General features: G+C 38.5%; 1 protein-coding gene across 2 annotated transcripts in view; it reads left to right on the top strand.

Moving 5' to 3' along the window:
* The first annotated feature begins 621 nt into the window (after positions 1-621).
* Positions 622-21175, top strand: part of LOC140985684 (5'-3' exoribonuclease 4) — a 38787-nt gene continuing 18233 nt past the window's right edge. The window contains exons 1-9 of one of the 2 annotated variants that reach the window (XM_073453568.1): positions 963-1101; positions 1277-1383; positions 1856-1958; positions 2039-2115; positions 2218-2409; positions 2693-2812; positions 2983-3045; positions 3736-3888; positions 4000-4164. In XM_073453568.1, the coding sequence (XP_073309669.1) occupies positions 1949-1958; positions 2039-2115; positions 2218-2409; positions 2693-2812; positions 2983-3045; positions 3736-3888; positions 4000-4164 (780 nt within the window). In that variant the 5' untranslated portion in view covers positions 963-1101; positions 1277-1383; positions 1856-1948. Of the gene's footprint in view, positions 1102-1276; positions 1384-1855; positions 1959-2038; positions 2116-2217; positions 2410-2692; positions 2813-2982; positions 3046-3735; positions 3889-3999; positions 4165-21175 lie in introns of both variants that reach the window. The other variant, XM_073453567.1, reaches the window with a different exon arrangement.

The following is a 21175-nucleotide window of genomic DNA, read 5'->3' as shown; positions in this document are numbered from 1 at the left end:
TTTACAAATTATAGTTAAAATTTTTATGTATAATATATATTAAATTGTATAGTTAAAAGTTTTATGAATAATATATATTAAATTAAAATAGTTAAAAGGATAATATTTATTTATGATCTTTATAATTAAAAATCGTTTTACAACTTACATAATTACATTAAAATAGTTAAAAAGGTATATAATATAAATTAAAATAGTTACAAAAGGTATATAATATACATTAAATTAAAATAATTAAAAGGGAAATATTTATCTATGACTTTGAAAACCGTTTTACAAATTGTAATTATGTAATATAATATATATTAAATTAGAGAGATATTTATGCTCTATTTTTTTGTTGCTTGTATTTTATTTGTGAATAAATTTGATATATATTTTACATACAAAGTGAACTCTACATAACAGAAAATGAAATGTAAATAAATGTGAACTTTAATGAAAAAAATTAACTGGTTTTTTAAAAATTATGTTATTATATTTTGATTATGAAATCTTTGAAGAATTTCGAATTTTTACTAGCAATTCAGTTTACTATATTTATAAATCAACCAAATCGAAATAAAATGGTTTGATTTTCATAGTAAATATTTGAAAACCAGAAATGAAAAAAAAAAAAAAAACGAACTTAATGCTGCAAAGGTGGCGGGTCTAAACCCCGTCTCAGGCCCGCCCTTAGCCATCCTGCACAATGACAAGTTCTCCTTCAATTCGAGTAACTTAACCCAACCACCAATTTCCCAAGAACGTCAACCCCTTTCCAATCCCAAGTCTAACGAAACAGTAATTAGCGATCACTAACTGCAACATTTTCCTCTTGTCGGAGTTGTTTTTTTTTCAATCTCCGAAAACGAGTGGAATTAGAGCTAAAGTCACAACAAAAGCTGAGGAAGGATGGGTGTACCGTCTTTTTACAGGTGGCTAGCAGATCGGTACCCTTTGTGTATCGTGGACGTGGTGGAAGAAGAGCCCGGAAAGGATAATAACGGCGTGCAGCTGCCTCTCGATGTGTCTACCCCTAACCCTAATGGCATTGAGTTTGATAATTTGTATTTGGATATGAATGGTATCATTCACCCATGTTTTCATCCGGAAGGCAAGGTAATTATATTTATATTCTTTGATAGTTTAATGAAATTCTGTTTCTTATGGAGATTGCTGTTTTGTTTTCTTATGTAAAGAACTATTGAGTTTGTCTATTTTTTCGAGAAGAAATAATGTAGGTTTGAATTCTGAAGTTATAGTTTTTTAGACTTGGGTGGAATGAGTGCTGCAGAAATTTAAAGAAATTTTGACGGCTGGGAGGACTTCAGCTGAAATATAAAACTGTAGGAGGAAAGCCATACATGGAAAAATTGGAAGTTTTGGGCTGGCGTGCGTTAGGTAAAATTTATATTTTTCAGTAGCTTTTAAATGAGAATTTTAATTATTATAATTTTCTTGACATGGGGGGAAGGAGGCAACGGCCTCTGAATTTTTGATGCTGGGGAGGCACAAATAATGCTGAGTACAAAAATCTAGATGAGGGGAATAGTTGGATGTTTTGGGTTGGTGCAGGGTGAGGATGAGTTATAAACTTGTATTTCAGTAGATTTAGATGTAAAATTCGAATATACTTTTGCTTGGAGGGGTGTCCTATCAGCTTTCCATTTGGTTTGCCGTTAGCCTGAATTCGGGAATCGATGGACCTCATTAAATGATCAAGTATCATTTCTTTAGCGTAGCCATTTGGAACATGTTTGCTGTATTTTGTTAAACATGGAGGTTGTATCTTGGGTTACGCGGCGTTAAGCTCTGTTGCTTCAATAGGCAGTATTAGCTTTGTCGAAAAACTTCATGTTTCTCTTGAATGCAGCCTGCGCCTACCACTTACAGTGATGTGTTTAAATCAATTTTTGATTACATCGACCACCTTGTTTCATTGGTCCGTCCAAGAAAACTTCTTTATATGGCAATTGGTAAGCTCCTTTGATTAGATTTAATATGGTTTTTCTCACAAAAGAATAAAACCTAAGGTTAGGGATTTTTTATTTTGCAGATGGTGTGGCCCCTAGGGCTAAAATGAACCAACAAAGAACTCGTCGTTTCAGAGCTGCTAAAGACGCTGCAGCAGCTGTATGTATTCTGACTAGTCAAACATTTCGAAGTGGTGAAAGGAAGAACTCTGACTTGTTTATGATAGTAACTCTAGAAATATTCACCTGTCTTTATTGTTAGGAAGCTGAAGAAGAAAGATTGAGAAAAGAAATTGAACTTGAGGAGGAAAATTTATTGCCAAAAGAAAAGACTGAAACATCTGATTCAAATGTCATCACTCCCGGCACTCACTTTATGGCAGTTCTCTCTGTAGCTCTTCAGTATTATGTACAGTGTAGGTTAAACCATGGGCCTGGATGGCACTTTATGAAGGTTTGATAAAAATTATCTCAGAATCGTCTTTAATATTTTTTTTTTGATTACAACACACGCTGGGGAGGGGGATCGAACCCGGGGAGGGAGCCAACTAATATGACGGGTGAGACCATTGGGCTAAAGCCCGGTCTCAGAATCGTCTTTAATAGTCGATGTAATTCGATATATTATAAGCCTTTCTCTTGAGTGATGCTTGCTAGTTCTATTTTCATTCGGCTCTGGCTTCTAGGGATACCTTTTTTGTTCTTAATTTTTTTTTATTGGACTCCATGTATTGAAGGTTATTCTTTCTGATGCAAATGTTCCTGGCGAGGGGGAGCACAAAATTATGTCCTACATACGATTGCAGCGTAACCTCCCTGGATTTGATCCAAATACTAGGCACTGCTTGTATGGTCTGGTGAGTGCAAGAACTTCATATTTCTTTGTTATCTTTTCTTTCTCTTTCGTGCGAGTGTTGGAACCGCAGTTCCATATTTCGTGTTTTTCTTTTATTTTAAAATTGCTTGCTACGAAGTGCTCTGTGTAGATTGCCATTGTCTAAAACATGTTTGCACCCGTTTTAAATAGGATGCAGACCTGATCATGCTTTCTCTGGCAACACATGAAGTTCACTTCTCAATACTGAGGGAGGTTAGTAGCTATTATTTCTGGAAGCAATTTCAATGAACTTTCTTGTCAGTCGTGAAATAAATGCTGCATTCGAATTTTAAGTTGAAGTTTCTCAACTCAAAGGCCTTGAGCAAAACAAAAACAAGTAGAGATAGAGCACATGGAATTTCAAAGAGAAAAGAGCTACACGGCCTCGCTATTCAGCAGGAGTTTATATATGCTTTAATAACATTTAAAAATTTATTATTTCTCCAATTTTTAATTGACAAATCATTTCACATTTTTTTTTGATACGAAACTAAATTTTATTAATAGATAAAGTTTTACAATAATAGCGAATGAGTAATTCGCACAACGAAAAGTAGCACAACTTAGAAAGTAATACCCTGCTATCTTCATGCCCATACAAATTTCCAATCCCTAATCAAATCTGAAATAGACAAATGATTGAAGTCTTTAATAATAATTGTCCAATCCCCAATCATGACTTTTTTTCTATCTTTTCCACCCATCATCATACTAATTCACATTTTTCTCATATAATTATGGCATATTACATCCTCGTTACTTATCTCTTCAAATTTCAAAACTCATGCCCAAGCACCATTTCAAAATTATCTTAGAAAATCATCTCAAAACTTTTGAAGACAGCAGCGAAATTCCTACCGGAGACTTACCAGTGTTTTTAATCATTTTTTGCTGATTGTGTAGGTAATCAATCTTCCTGGACGCCAGGAAAAATGTTTTCTTTGTGGTCAGACCGGTCATCTGGCTGCTGAATGTCACGGAGGAACCAATGGCGAAGCTCAAGATGTGAATGGGAATTTTTTGAAAGATGTTCCCATTCATAAGAAGAAGTATCAGGTTGGAAATTGTATTCTCTTGTGATTTATCCTTTCGTCTCATCTCATTGCTATCTTTTGGGTGTCCTTATTTTTGATTTTTTTCACTAATACTTTCATATTTTGTTGGCAGTTTCTCAACATCTGGGTCTTGAGAGAATATTTGGGATATGAGATGGATATCCCAAATCCTCCATTCAAAATCGAGTTTGACAGGCTGGTGGATGACTTTGTGTTTTTATGTTTCTTTGTTGGCAATGACTTTCTTCCTCACATGCCTACCTTAGAAATTAGAGAGGTATGTGCCTTAGCATCGAGGAATTTTATTTTTTCGGTTTGTTTAATGCATGGAGAGAAAGAAAGCAAGAATGCTGGGAAAGGAAGTTGTCAAGTTGCTTTACATATTTATTTCAACTACCTAATAGTATCAGCATGACGCACCAACTTACAAGAATCTCGAGACGACGGAATTGCCTATGGCCACGATGATCATTTTTATCAAAAGGCTTTTAATGCACTTAGATTTATCTACGACCGATAGTGCTTGCTCAAATTGGGATTTCAAATTCATTGTCAGTTATACCTATGTCTATACAAAACTTGTGAATAAAACAATGGAACAAGGTTGATCACAAACGAAACAAGACGATGCGCTAAGTAGTTAAGGTTGAACACATTTAAGCAGAGCTAGTCGGTTCGTGGAAAAGACAAATACATGGATCAAAATACATTTTTGCTAAAAACAAAGCTCTGTCTTGCTAGAAGTTGGCTGAGATAAAACTATAATTAAACATAATGGAATCAGCAATGCTAATCCTGACATTACAACCCAGGGGAGTAGCGGAGGCCATGAATACGATCATGAGAGATTTTATATGGGATGGACCCGATGGGGTACATCATTGTCACTTGGTTGCTTGGGACCAAGTCTGTAGACAGAAAGAACGAGGGGGCTTGGGTATTGGCAATATCTGGCAAAGTAATATGGGTCTTTTAGGGAAATGGTAGTGGAGATTCTCCAGTGAGGGGGAGTCGTTGTGGAAGAAAATCGTTGTTAGCAAATATGGGTTACAAGATAATGCTTGGGACGCAGCCATTGTAAGAGGTGTTGCTTTCAGGAGTACCTAGAAGTTTATATATAGGATCTACCTGACTTTTCTCCAATCAGTCAGGGTTGTGGCTAGGGGGAATAAGATAAGGTTTTGGGAGGACATTTGGTGGGGGGATTTTTCATTTTAGGATCATTTTCCGTCATTATTTCAGATTTCGACAGTTCATAATCAACATATTCCTCTAGGCAGTTTTATGTGAAATCCTTCTTCAAGTCAATTTTCCATGATTTTAGCTTCCCTATTTTCCTATCTATCATTCCATTTGGAAAACGGCAATCTCATCTAAGGTTTAGGTGTTCTCGTGGACTGCATTGTTTGGAAAATTACCCGCGCGAGACGATGCAAAAGTGGTATCCTAATTGCGCTCTATGCCCAAGTTGGCGTGTGTTGTGCCGGCAAGAGGTGGAGGCCCAGTATCATAGTTGTCAAAAGCGCGATGCTCAAAAAAGCTATAAATTGTCTTGGGATTAAAGCGCAAAGCGAAGCTCAGGCTTTAAGAGAAAAAAACGCAAAAAACAAAATATTCTCAAAAAATAAAAATAAAATCAAAAGTTTTTGAAAATGTGATAGATGAAATATTAAATATCAAAATCATCATCATTGGATGATGATGCTCTTTTTGAAGTAGATACATGTCGAGATCGAAAGTCAAACGCACTTTCACCAACCCCAGCGCTTGTGTTACACGAGTCCAATGCAAATCTTAATCTTCATAGAGAAAATCATTATTATCCAATTTTCCCAACAACCATTCATTACTATCATTTATTTCCGACAATGAAATAAGATCGATCTTCTCTCGCATGTTAAATCTTCATCTGAAAGCTCTGTTATACTTGATATATACCAAATCATTAAATCGTTGTTGAGATAACCTATTTCTTTGTTTTAGAGTGTATATGTAAAAAATTAAAATATCTGTAAAAAAATTAAAAAATAATAAGTACATAATATTAAATTGAATGAGTATAAAAAAGCCTCCAACTTACATGTTCAAAAACACTCCAATACGTTCACAACCTGAAAAAGAGCATTTGAGATTCAAAATATTCATTGCAAATGTTTTTAATTCAGGTGTTGATGTACCAAAAGAAGACCATCAATCATCTTGAAACAAAAAAACATGTAAGATTAAATTTATTACCATCCAAAGTTTGTATTTTGTAAATAATTATTGCAGAAAAAAAGTTAACCCATTGCACAATATATTATTTACCTGTCAATTTTGAACTTCTTTGCCTCACAACCATTGGTTAAATCAAAAAGTCCTGTTTTTCTTTTTTTTTGTATTTTTCCAATTGAGTCGTGATCTTATCTTGTAAATCATCAGCTCTCACCAATCTTGATATGCACTTGTAGAAACCTTCCATCACTTTTGCATCATTTTCTATGTCAGGATTTGAGTAAAAAACTCAGGATATAAGAAATATCCAGCCGCATGCAAAGGTAGATAAAGTAGAATGGTCCATCTGTAGTCAACGAAATAAAAAACTCTACGTTTTCTCTCTATTATTATTAAATGAGGTAGCAATAGCTTATTTGGCTCCATCCATTGACTCTTAAATATAGCCGATAGGAGACCTTTTTTCACCATTTACCAGCTGTAATACTTTCACCAAAGGGTCGCCAACTTTTAAAGCATACATTATAGTTTTCCAAAAAGAAGTCATCAATATCACTTCTGCTACATGTTTTCCAGCCGTCTCTTTAGAAAATTGACTATTTGCCCACTTTTTAGGTGTAAACATCTTTATCAAATTTGCTTGTTCTAATTGAAACCGCTTTAAAGTAAAAAAAAAAAAAACTGTTGCGAAACGAGTTGAGGAATTTTTTTGAATATATCCCCGAGCAACAAATCTAAACAATGAGGTGCACATGAAGTAAAGTATAAGTGTGGAAATCGGTTTTCCAAAAGACATGAAAAACAAAGTAAATTTAATCAAACAAATTGAATATATCTAATTCTTGAGGTGGAGAGAACGATTTTAGTGAGAGAATTTTTAAAAAAATGCTCCTGCCCTATTCCAGATCTAGAGTTATCGGGTCCTTCAAGTTTCCAATCTACTCCTTCAATCACGGAGTTTCATCGATCGTCTTTCACCTCGCCTGATGGCCGGCGGCGTCGTACTCTTAGTTTCTTTATTAAGGAAAAAAAAACATCTCGTATTTCGTTTTCCAGTGATGAGTTCATTTTGATCTTATATTCCCGTTTAATCCTCAGCCGACAACCCCTTCGTTTTCATCACTTATTCAAATCGATAATCAATGACCTCCGACCTTGTCGTCCGAACATCATTTCTCAGATCTTAAAATACCGCTTTCAATCATTTTCTTTGCTTTTAGTATCCCGTAGACCGGAAAAAATTTTAAGTCGTAAGATTAACATTTCCGAGACTTCCGAGATGTATCGAGGAATGGGCAGGAAACATTTCAACTCGAACTGTGAGATCAAAATTGAACAAAATTTATTCCTAATTAGCTGGGGTAGGAGGGGCAATACGGTTCTGGTGACTGAAAGGACCAGGAATGCGAGCTACATTTTGGAACTGGATGTCGAAAGTTTTTTCTGGATTATGTCAAAACTGGGGGACTACATTTACAAACCACATTCATGTCCTATGTTCAATAGATTCAGAGGTAGAGAAGCAGTGATTACCATGCAGAAAATCGTGAATGGTAGAGGAAGCTAATTAGAATTATCTTAGTTAGTTTGGAGGGGTAAGACAAAGCGCATCATCATACCTAGTGGAAGACTAAATTGGGGTTGGAAATGGATGGTAAACAATTTTTCCAAACTCAAGATAAACCGAAGGGATAACGTCTCGCGTTTCAGGGATAATAGGATGCCTATGGAACAATCACAACAACGTGGGAATTTTAGATCGAAGGATATAGAATCGGGAATCTCAGTAGTTGAAGATGTGGAACAATTACCAGAGTGCAGGTCTAAGGAATGGAGTAAAGCTATTATCATCACAAGGGATTGTGTCAACATATCGTGGGAGTTGGTGAGTTATACACTTGGGAAGGCAGTTCAAAGTAAGATTGAAGTATTTCCATTTCAAGCCAACAAAGCAGTTTGGTGGCCACATAACGAAGATGACGCATCCTTCTACTTGAGATTGAAGAAGTGCTTTCTGGAAAATAAAGTTACCTTGACTTTTGAAAAATGGAGTCAGCAAAGCAATAGCGAAGATGAGGTTTTTGAATGTTGCAACAGTTGGATCCGTTTACTGGGGATACCTTGGGATTTATGGTCCAAAGAGCTCTTCAAAAATATTGGCGATCAATGCGGAGGTTTGTTGTGTATCAGTCAAGATACTATCCTACTTAAAGACTTGTCGGCAGCAAAAATAAAAGTAGTGGGAATTGAAGGAGGGTTCATCAACAGAAATCTTCAGATCCAAACTATAAGAGGACCTATGATCATTCGCATTATTGTAGACTCGGTCAAAATATCAGCGTATGATGAGTATGAGAAAAGATCTTATGCACAAGTGGTGGTTGATGGAACTAGAGTTATGGCAGGATGGGGTAGAGGGAAAGGTATACAAAGAAATTATTCAAAGACAGAAACCATTAACGACTCTCAAAGAATACAGCCGGAAGATATCACAGCTCGTCCAGCAGCAACCCAAGAAGCATCTGTCAATCATGTTCAGAAAGGTGATTCGGCTAAGTTGTGCAAAACTACAGATATCGAAGGGAAAAAGAACACGGACAGGGTTGATATTTCTGGTGGACGAAGTTGTGTATCAGAACCATGGTACCAAGGAAAGCATATCAAGATCCTCAAAAAGTTAAAGCCCAAAGAAGAGATTGAATTCCACAAGGGGCAGATTAAATCTATAAACATTCTTGAAGCACAAAAGAAAGAACATCTAAATATAGAGAAGGAGTATTGGCCCATTGAAAGGAAGTTTGACCATGTATATTGCAGAAAACAAGCAAAGTCACATCAAGATTCAAAAACATTGCGAAAGAAAGAAGCTTCAAAGATATCAATCATCGAGGTCGACAAAGATACAATTCAGGGGGAGGATGGAATCTGGCAGGAACAATTAGAAAATGGAGTGATGGACGATACTTTAGATGAAGGAGGCGAATTCAATGACGCGGGAAGTCATATCTCTGATTATTCGGATAATTTGACAAGGAATTTAATCGAGTTTCATTATCTGGGCGAATTTTTTGAAGAATCTCCGAGTAAGGTTTGCAATTTACCCATTAATTCTTTTTCTCACCAGTCTTCTCTCCATTCTAAATCTGTCTTGATGGGTGGGGCGGGGGGGGGGGGGGGGAATTAATTCTTCGGTTCAAAAGTTGGGTATATCGGGAATTAACTACATAGGGCCTCTTGAGGGGTTGATGGAAGAAGATAATGATGTGGGTACGGGGAAGCAGGAACTTAATAAGGCAGTTCACGTTGAATGTTTAAAATTGATGGGTGTAGAGAGAGTGGAACTTAACGATGCACATGAGATTGGTAGGAGGTTGGAGAGTCAAGAAGACAGATGTAGACAGAATACAGGGGAAGATGAAGTGTATCGATGAAAGTGCTTTCTTGGAATATTAGGGGGAGTGGTTCAGCCACTCGTAGGGGACTGATACGTACCGTGATAGCCAAAGAAAAACCGGAATTAATAATATTACAGGAAATCAAAACAGTAGTGGTGGACAGGAGGTTTATTGCAAGTCTTTGGAAGCCGAGATTTGTAGAGTGGGTTACCTTGCCTGCAGTGGGTAGGTCAGGGGGAATTTTGATTATGTGGAATCCAAGGGTCATTTCTGTAAAGGATAACTTGATTGGAGACTTCTCGGTTTCAGTTCATATTCAAAAGGATACACAACAAGATTGGTGGTTTACAGCGGTATATGGGCCGTGTCAACCAAGAACAAGAACTAATTTTTGGGATGAGTTAGCAGAGTTGAGGGTTATTTGTGGAGATAGATGGTGCTTAGGGGAGATTTCAATGTAGTAAGGTCATTAAGCGAGAAAATTAACAGTAGCTCACAGACATCGAGTATGGCCTGCTTTGATAGTTTGATACAAGAACTGGAGTTATGCGATCCACCTTTATTGAATGGAAAATTCACATGTTCAAATCTTAGAAGTTCACCCATTTGTTGTAGACTGGACAGATTCATGTTCACGGTGGGATGGACCGAACTATACCCATATTACAGACAGTCAATCTTACCAAGAATCACTTCGGATCATTTCCCGTTGGTGCTTGATTTGACAAAAAATAAGTGGGGACCAACACCTTTCAGATTTGAGAATGTGTGGCTAAGGGATAGAAGTTTTAAAAATTTAACACAAATGTGGTGGAATAATTCGAACTCACAAGGATGGGCAGGATATAAATTCATGCAAAAACTCAAGACAATTAAAGGGGATATGAAAAAATGGAATGAAGATGTGTATGGCAGATTGGAAATGAAAAACAGCAGATTTATCAAATAAAATCAGCAGACTTGACAGATTGGAGGGTGCGGGGAGGGGTTCGGAGGAAGTTTTGAACGAGAGAAAAGAAGCAAAATTGATGCTAGAGGAGTTGATAAGGCGGAAGAACCAAATTCATTACCAAAAAAGCAAGGTCAAATGGATTAAAGAAGGGGATCAAAATACAAAATTTTTTCATTCGCTCCTAAACCATCGCAAAAGCAAAGCTACCATTGACAGATTGGAAAGAAATGATGGTTCAATTACAACATGTGGGGATGAAATTGTCTCAATAATCTTAGAGTTCTTCAAGGGATTGTATAGTAAACCGGCGGCAAGATGTTGGGGTATTGAAGGAGTGGAATGGAGTCCCATCGAAGAGGAGATGAGTCGACAGCTGGAAATTTTTTTTACTGAAGATGAGATCAAATCAGCTGTCTTTACTTGTGATGGAGGCAAAAGTCCCGGGGCCGATGGGTTTACATTGGCTTTTTTCCAAGAGTGTTGGGATATAGTCAAAAGAGATCTTATGATGGTATTTGATGAGTTCTTTCACAACGGCATCATAAATGGAGCAACAAATGAGACTTATATATGCTTGATTAAAAAGAAAGTTGACTCGTGCAAAGTCAAGGATTTCAGACCGATAAGCCTAATCACAAGTTTGTACAAGATAATAGCAAAGGTCTTAACAGAGCGGATGAAAACTGTGATAGCGAATACTATCTCAAATTCTCAAAATGCATTTGTTGAGGGGAGACAGATTCTTGATTGTGGACTTATAGCGAACGAATTGCTTGAGGAGGGGAGGAGAAAGAAAAAAAGGATGGGTATTGAAGGTTGATTTCGAAAGGCATACGATAATGTGAGGTGGGAATTCTTGGACTATATTTTAATGAAAAAGGGGTTTGGAAGTAGATGGAGATCAAGGATGAAAGGTTGCGTATCGAATGTATCATTTTCTGTTTTGATTAATGGGAGGCCGAGAGGAAAAATTAGGGCTTTCAAAGGTCTCCGACAAGGAGATCCATTATCTCCTTTTCTATTCTACTTGGTGGTGGATGTGTTGGCAAGATTGATTGACAAAGCTAAGGAAATGAATCAAATAAGGGGGTTAGAGGTCGGTAGAGACAAGATCGAGATATCTCACATTCAATTTGCGGATGACACGCTCTTTTTTTGGCAGACCGATGCTCACATAAGATTCATGGTTCAAGTGGTGGATTCTTTTTGTGATATGTCTGGACTAAAAATAAATTGGGAAAAGAGTGCCTTGTTGGGAATTAACCGTGAAACAGGAGATGTTGAAAGGTTAGCACTACAGTTGGGTTGTGGTAAGGAGAATTGGCCTATTACATACTTGGGAGTACCGTTAGGAGGCAATCCGTTAACATCGTTTTGGCAGCCCGTGGTGGATAAAATGTCGAAAAAATTGGCTACATGGAAAAAATCATTCTTGTCTAGAGGGGGAAGATTAACATTGATATTATCGGTTTTGAATTCAATCCCGATTTATTATATGTCTTTATTCAAGGTCCCCAAAAATATTGCGGATTCAATGGATAAGATTTCAAGGAATTTCTTATGGGATGGTGCGGATGGAGATGGACACTTTCATTTGATCTCATGGGATAATGTATGCAAACCGAAGGACAAAAGGGCTTTGGGAGTTGGGAAAATCATTTTCAGAAATAAGGCATTGCTTGGAAAGTGGTGGTGGAGATTTCTTCACGAAGAGGGGACATTATGGAAGAAGATAATTGTTAGTAAGTATGGGTTTCAAGAAAATGGGTGGGATGCGGGGTTGGCAAGGAACACAACGTTTAGATGCCCTTGGAAGTATATTTCCCGTATATACCCGACTTTTAAATTAAGAGTTTCTACTGTTGTGAGAGGAGGGAATAAGGTTAGATTTTGGGAGGATAGATGGTGGAGGGAATCTTCGTTTAAAGATTATTTTCCAGCTTTGTTTCGATTATCTTCACTACACAATATGCCTATATCAAATTTTGTTCATATTGATAGTGTCACGTCCAACCATTCCTGGGATTTTCCTTTCAGAAGGGAGGTAAGAGATAACGAGTTTGGTCAGTTGTCAGAGCTTTTAGTCGCCTTAGAGTCGGTTAGATTAGTTGAAGGAGTAGATGATTTTATTAAGTGGAGCGGGGATTCTTCGGGTGTTTTTTCAGTCGGTTCTTTCTATGCGTCTTTTTTCCCAGATGATCTCTTTCCACCATTCCAATTATTCCATGCTATTTGGAAAGTTCCAGTCCCAAACAAANCTTTCAGAAGGGAGGTAAGAGATAACGAGTTTGGTCAGTTGTCAGAGCTTTTAGTCGCCTTAGAGTCGGTTAGATTAGTTGAAGGAGTAGATGATTTTATTAAGTGGAGCGGGGATTCTTCGGGTGTTTTTTCAGTCGGTTCTTTCTATGCGTCTTTTTTCCCAGATGATCTCTTTCCACCATTCCAATTATTCCATGCTATTTGGAAAGTTCCAGTCCCAAACAAAATCCAGCTTTTCTCTTGGACAGCCACTCTGGGTAAGCTACCGACCTCGGAGATGATTCAACAAAGATGTCCTGGTATTACTTTGAGTCCCAACTGGTGTGTCTTGTGCAGAAAGGAATCAGAGAATCAAGATCATTTGCTCATCCACTGTCCATTTTCGATAAATCTGTGGGCTAGAGCGTTGCAAGAGATGCGATTGGTTTGGGTTACACCGAAGTCAACAAAAGAGCTATTCAATATGGACTTGGGACAGCCAACTGGAAATAGATGAAGAATTTTTTGGCAAGTTGTGGTCCAGTGTATTTGTTGGACGGTTTGGTTGGAGAGAAACAGAAGAATCTTTGATGACATGGAGGCAAATACAGATACTTGCTGGGAAAAAATCAAGATCAACATGGCGATGTGGGTTGGAAATCACAAAGACTTCATGAAAAAAGAATATATCTAATTCTTAATTGAAGCTTGAAAGTAACATAAAATTAAAATATTACTTTTTTTAATATGAAACAATATTTTATAAATGATATATTAGGATAAAGTTTACAAAAAAGGCGGATAAGATCTCATTTTATGATCACAACATCATTAAATGAAGCTTCAATTCCTAACCAAATGCAGCTCTAAATCTTATATTTTCCCAAAATTCATCAGCTGAATCCCCAAAATCGTCAAATATCCTTCTGTTTCACTCTAGCCAAATCAACCAAAAGATACAATGGACTACGACGCTCCAAAAAGTACTACCTCTCTTGCCATGATGACAGTTAGTAATCAAAACTAACATATCACGCGTTGATCTCGGAACAACCTACACAAATCCCAATCATTCAGAGCTTTCGAGCAAATACGTGCTGTGTAGTGCAAAAGTAAATGATCTTGATTCTGCTCCTCGTCCTGGCAAAGGACACACCAATTCGGACATAGTGCTCACTGAGGCCTTTTTTTTTGCAACATATCTCAAATCGGCAATTTTCCTAATGCCATAGTGCACAAGAATACTTGAACCTTATGTGAGATTGGTACTTTATAAATAGATTGAAAGCATGGGAAAATAGGAAAATTATTGATTCGGAAAAAATGCTCATAGAAAGATTTGACAGAGAAAGATCCTGAAGAATCCTCTTCCCAAACCCTGATATCCGCAGCACCCACCTCCAATCTTACATTATCTAAGATCCCTAAAATATTACCTGCATCGACATTGTAACTAGCATTATCTGTTACAACTTGACTCACATTCTTTTCTCCGATGCAAAGCACAAAGTTAGAGAAACCAACTCAAACATCTTGTCACCCCTGTGAGAATACCCCGAAGCATCAATTGATTCAATAAATACAGTTCTTCTCGGACCATTTATCAAAAAATTTATAAGAGTCCTACTCTTTTTATCCGTCCACCAATGCCGTGATTGTGCACCCATGCTTAGCATGATCTTCTTCATGGGATTTGAGAAACAAGTTCGTATTTGCCAACTCCCTCTTTAAATACATAACCCTCACTTCATGGTATGACGGAGGTTTCACTCCCAATCCATAACTCCTAAGAGCATTAATACAATGCTCAAAAGAATCATATTTAACGACATTAAAAGGAATTTTTGCACGAGCTCTTTACTTTCTTCTTTAACATGCTTTGGACATTTCGAACAAGCTTTTACATTTCTATTGCCCCTTACTAAATGTAGCTTGTGTCGATAAATAACACCATTTGTTATTTTCCCACAAAAACAACACACAATATTTGGATTTTTGGGATCCGAACGAGAAAACTTGAAACTTTTGCGGGATAGGTACTTTCCAGATATTATCATAATAGGAGAATAAAGGGATCTAAGACCCCTAAAAGATTAGCGAACTTGCCTAGTTCGACTTCATTTAAATCTCTTCTAAAACGCACATCCCATTGAAATGTATAATTGACTCCTATATCGTTAACATCTAAAAAGTTACGGATCGGTTTATTAGTTGCGGTACATATCCGAAACAGAGATGGAAAGCGTTCTTTAAACTATGGACCCCCTCCCCCCAAACATCCTCTCAAAAACGAATGATATTACCCTCTTTTAACACCGCCCTACTCAATTGATGAAAAGCCGGGTAAGAACGAGATATAAATTTCCAAGGGCTTCTGAATGTCGAATTCCTAGCCAACCCCACATCCCACCCATTATCTTGAAGACCATATATGCTTTTTATAACTTATCTCCACAACGTCTCCCTTTCCACTGAACATCTCCACCAGCATTTCCCGAGTAATGCTTTGTTTCTCAAACAAATATTCTCCAATCCCATGCCTTCCCTGTCCTTTGGTTTACAAACCTGATCCTCGCCAACGACATGGCAATGCGTGTCCTTGTCAGCTCCGTCCCACAAGAAATCCCTCATCAGTTTTTCCATCCTTTTTGCCAACCGACTTGGCATTTTAAACAAAGACATGAAGTAAGATGACATCGCGCTTAACACGAATTTTATCAAAGTAAGTCGACCCCCCTTCAGAGGATCACCTTTTTCCAACTTGATAGTTTTTTTGCCATTTTGGATATGACGGATTCCCAAAAGTCCAAAGTCGTAGGATTACCTCGCAACGGACCCTGAGATACTTAATCGTCCAATTATCTTTTTTGCACCCGATCACTAGCGCCAAACCATCGACTTCCTCTTCCGAAAAATTAATCTCCAACACAACACTTTTTTCTAAATTAATTTTGAAGACCGATTTAAGCCCGAAGGAATTGAGTATTTCCACTAATGCCATCTCATGCCTCTCTGACTGGACCAAAAACAAAGTATCATCTGCAAATTTGATATGTGAATTTTCTATATTTCCCATTCCTACTACGAGTCCTCTTACTTCGTTCAATGCCTTGGCCTTGTCAACCAACCTCCCCAAACCATCTACAACTAAATTAAAAAGGAAAGGGGATAATGGATCCCCTTGTCTGAGGCCTCTCTCCCCTTAAATTTTTCCCTTGGCCTTCCGTTTATAAAAATCGAGAAAGAAACATTAGACGCACCCCATAATCCAGCTCCTCCATCTCTCCAAACCCTTTCTTTTGTAACACAAAATCTAGAAATATCCAATCGACGTTGTCATACGTCTTTTGCAAGTCAAGTTTAAGCACCCAACCTTTCTTTTTTTCCGTCGATATTCCTCTACAACTTCATTCGCAATGAAGCAACAGGCCAGAATCTGTCTTCCTTTAATAAAAGTACACTGGTTCTCCACTATTGTACTGCTCAATACTTTCTTCAGCCTATTTGTCAAGACTTTGGCCAATATCTTATACATGCTCGTTGTCAAACTAATTGGTCTAAAGGCATTAACCTTAATCGTTTCTAGTTTCTTTGGGATTAGGCAAATATAGGTTTCGTTTGTGATGCCACACTAACAGCTCCTCCTTCAAAAAATTCAGCAAACACCTTCATTAAATCTGCTTTGACCATATCCAAACTCTTTTGAAAAAAAGCCAATGTAAATCCGTCCGGCCCTGGAGCTTTGGATCCATCACTCTCAAACACCGCTTTTTTAATCTCTTCCTCTGAAAATGGAATCTCCAACTCCTCCTGTTCAAGCCTACCTAAAGGGCACCATTCCAACCCATCGAATCCCCCTCCGATTTTCTATGCAGATTCCTATAGAAGTTAATAATGTTTTCTTCAATCTATCTTTCCTCCGTAACCACAGAACCATCCTCCAACTCCACTTTATCTATCGTTGATTTGTTTCTTCTGTTGTTCAACAATGAATGGAAAAATTTTGAGTTCTGATCCCCTTCCCTCAACCATCTCATTTTCGCTTTTTGACTTTCCATTTGGAATCTTCTAAACGACAGAGTTTTTAGTTCACACCTTGCGGCCCTTTTTTCCTCATGAAGAGTTTTAGACCAACCTCCCTCAGCTTCTAACTCATCCAACTGATTTATCCTGTAAGCCAACTCCGTGTATCTGACACCCACATCTCCGAAAACCTCTATATTCCATTTGGAAACCTCAAATTTAATCTTTTTTAGTTATTTCATAAACTTATACCCTTCCCACCTCTGAATGGCCCCGTTATTCCACCATGATTAGACTAAGTCTTTAAAATTATGGTGTGACAACCGAGCATTCTCAAATCTAAACGAGCAGGACCCCAAGTCGACTTAGCGGTATCAAACATCACCGGACAGTGGTCCGATGTAATTCTGGGTAGCACCGTTTTTCTGAAAGTGGGGAAAATGTCCTTCCAGCCCCCGGAGATGAGATATCTGTCTAAGCGGCAACAAATCGGATTGGCCTTAAAATTTGACCACGTGTACTTTGCTTTCAATAGTGGAGGGTCATGAAGTCCCAATTCCCTTATCAAACTATCAAAACATAACATGCTCGTGGTGTTTGCGAGGTGGTTCATCTTTTTTCTCGTATTTCTGACCACATTAAATTCACCTCTCAGGCACCATTTGTCACCACAAATAGAGTTCAAGCCTGCTAATTCATCCCAGAATAACTCTCTTTCTTGGCTTGACCGGTCCGTAAATGGCAGAAAACCACCACTTGATCTCGTCATTCAAACGAATTTCAATCGACATCGAAAACTCCCTTATCAAATTATTACTGACCACCACTACTCTAGTATCCCACATCACTAGTATACCCCCAGATCTCCCAACCGAAGGTAGACACACCCAATCCACAAATCTAGACTTCCACAAACTTGCCACGAACCATTTATCCACCTGTTGTTTCTTGGTTTCCAAAAGCATCCTTATATCCGGAGTTTCCTTACGTATGACAGTTCGAACTAGTTCTCTCCTTCTAGTCGCCCCTCCTCCCCTGATATTCCAAGAGCATATTTTCATAACAAAGAATTGGGACCTTTCGAGGTCGAACCTCTCTCGTAGTTGATTCCACACTTTAACCTATTTAGTTCTCTGCTTAAGAGACCCGTCGATTTCTTCACCCCAATCCAACAGTTTCCATCTGTACAATCTCCCCCGATTTCCCTTGCAGCACACATATTATTCTCCAGCTCAGTCCCTTTGGAAATTTCTCTCTCGGAACCCGACAAGACATCTACCCTCTATGTCCCTCCTCTTAGTAGACCACTAGACAACCCCAGTACTGAGAACGACGCTGGTAAAATAGAATGGAGCTTGAAAGAGTGGTTTAGAAATGAAGAGTGAATGCTGGTTAGTACCTGTCCCACATAAGGTTTCGCATTTTCAGGTTGAAGTGGCTCGGTGATAGACATAATCCGCTTCGATGGTGAGAACAGCCCCTTCATTACTGCTGCCTCTTCTACAATTTTTGTTGACTTCTCTGATCGGAAAGAAATGTGACTATCAGACTCTAAGGAATCAAATTCATTTCCAGCAAATCATCTTGTGAGTCATCAAACTCAATTTCTATTCTGTCATCTGAGTCATGTATCCCCAACTTCTTGCTGTCCTCCCTGTTAAAGAGGCCTGAATCTGTAATCCCATCATCGTCGTAACCCGCATTTTCCCCAACACTTCCTCTTTTGTGTCTTCTGCGATAGACGTTCCCATAAGTAGGCACTAGTTGATTATTGCTTGCAACACCCACGTTATTGTATTGCTCATCGACGTCTATATTAGTCATAGAACGAATTGGGAGCGTCTGAATTTTGTTGCTTCTTTTGGGACGACTTTCCTCGGTATCTTGAACACTTTCCCCCCAATGGTAGTGCCGATGTCTCGCTCTTTCCTGCTGATCGTTTCTGTTGTTCCTTCGAAGGCCTAGAGCCCTGCGCGTCTTCCATCCATTATCCGTTGTTCCCATATCCAACTCCTATCCTCCTGTCTTCCGTGCTCATTGGTTGATCAAGTATAACCGTTGATTCTTTCTTTCCTTTAATATGACAGCTTATGGACTCCGCCATTCCTATCTGTTTCCTATGAATGTTTGCGTTGCCCCATACCGCTAAGGTCCTCTTGCCATGCACCACAACTTGGGCATATGTTTGCCGTTCATACTGCTCATAGGCTACTAGATCGAAGGATTCTACGCGAACTCTTATCTCTATATTCCCCCTTTCCGACGGAATCTGCATCCTGCTCGGAATAAACCCTCCTTCAATGCCCTTCACCTTAATCTTAGTTGCTTCCAGATCACGGAAAAGTACTGTATCAGTGCTAATGTCCAGCAAGCCCTCACAGTGATCCCCGATGATTTTGAAAGTATCCGGTGACCAAAAATTCCAAGGTAGCCCACAAATCCTGATCCAGCTGTTGCAACATTTGTCTACCATATCTGACATATTAATATCCGGTCTCCACTCCTCGAAGTCCAAAGACACCCCATTATCGAAGAATCCTCTTTTGAGCTTGATATAGTATGCGAACTCATCCGAAATTCGATGGCCACCATACTGCTTTGTTGGCTTGAAACGGAAATAGTTCTACTGATTTATTTGTAGAGTTCCCAAGAACGATTTGACTAAGCTCCCAAGAGATATTCACCCTACCTTTGGTTACAATGATTGCTTCATGCCACTTCATGTCCGTGCTTAGCCTACCACTATCCTCCATAGCTTTCAACTGCCCTCGTATAGGCTCCCTTTCTATTGTTCTATCATCCTGTTTTACTGTGTTGGTTCTCAGCGGGTGTGAACCGCGATGTAGGATAGATTGTTGAGTCCTTCTCTGATAACTCCCTGACAGCAACTTCCCCAAGATAGTCGATATTTTCTTCCATCCCCCTGAATTGTAACCGCTGACGGGCACAATTGTGGTTTGCTTTCTGCCCCTCGTGCAGAATTTGGACACCTCGACGAATCTTCCACGTTTGTTGTTAATTCTCTGCATTGTGAAAACCGCGTTCCTGCCCCTATATCGGTGGAAGTCCGAGCCTGAAAAGGGATTATTGATGAAGTCCTTGAATCTTAGACTTATCCAATGTGCCTCCTCTCAGTCAAAGTCCAGCATGTAAATCGATCTCCTGGTTCTTTCAGCCCACCAAATCGAACAGCCCCCATTTCCCAACAGCAGCATGAATGCTTTGTGTTCAATCTTTATCACTTCATCCCGTGCTACTAGCCTATATACATGGGGCGTTCTCCATCTGCTCGTAGCATACATTTAGACGAGATTTAATCGATGATCTATTCCAATATCCGCGTGACCGGCATGCACCACAAACAAGAGAAAAGATGCGCCAGAAGTGTGCGAGAATGAAGCTAGAGTATAGTCGCGAACAGGATAGCAGAAAAAGCCCCGACTAGAAGACATGAAATATGTTGGCATTGCACTTAACACAGACTTTATCAGTGTAAGTCGAACCCCCCTCGATAGGAACACCTTTTTCAACTTGCAAGTTTCTTGGACATTTTGGATATCACGGGTTCCCAAAATCGACTTTCCTAGGATTGCCACCCAACGGTGTCCCAAGATACTTAATCGGCCATTTCTCCTCTTTACACCCAATTGCTAACGCCAACCCTTCGACCTCCTCTTCCGTAAAATTAATTCCCAGCAAAACGCTTTTTTCTAGATTAATTTTCAGACCCGATTGAGGCTGAAGGAATTTAGAATTTCCACCAAAGCCAGCAAATGCCTCTCAGATCTGACAAAGAACAAAGTGTCATCCGCGAATTGAATGTGTGAAATTTCTTATCTCTCCCTACTTCCATCCCTTTCACCTCATTCGCTATCTTAGCCTTGTCTACCAAACGACCCAGTCCATCAGTCACTAGGTTGAAAAGAAAAGGGGATAGTGGGTCTCTTTGCCTTAGACCTCTCTCACCTTTAAATTTCCCCCGTGGCCACCCATTAATAAAAATTGAGAATGAAACATTGTTGACACACCCCTTGATCCACTTCCTCCATCTAGCGCAAACAAACGTTAACCTGCCACTGAGGTTCAGACTTAATCATTTTTAAATATCCGAAAATAGAGTTACAACTTTGCTTGGCTGCCAACATAAGAGCATATTATTTTAAAAAATATTTTACTGCCGTGACTTGGAAATGTGTGCTTAGAGTTATATAAAAATGAAACTAGATATGATCTTAGGTGTGTTCTTATGTCGACTAAGACCCTTTATTTATACTATATTCGTCATAGAATGATTAGAAATAGAATCTTCAAATTTTAGGAATCAAACCTATCATATAATTTTTTTCCATAATTTAGTGGTTTGCGGAATCTCAAAAAATTTAACCGATTTTTCACTGTTTCTTACAGACACTGATAGTGTGGGTATGACACATAATTGTTACATGAATTATCGTCAAAGTTGGCAT

The sequence above is a fragment of the Primulina huaijiensis genome, chromosome 10 (genome assembly GCF_012295235.1).
Source record: "Primulina huaijiensis isolate GDHJ02 chromosome 10, ASM1229523v2, whole genome shotgun sequence".
NCBI classification, from domain to species: domain Eukaryota; kingdom Viridiplantae; phylum Streptophyta; class Magnoliopsida; order Lamiales; family Gesneriaceae; genus Primulina; species Primulina huaijiensis.
Note: the sequence above shows the minus strand (reverse complement) of the source record. Positions and strands in the feature narration are given on the sequence as shown.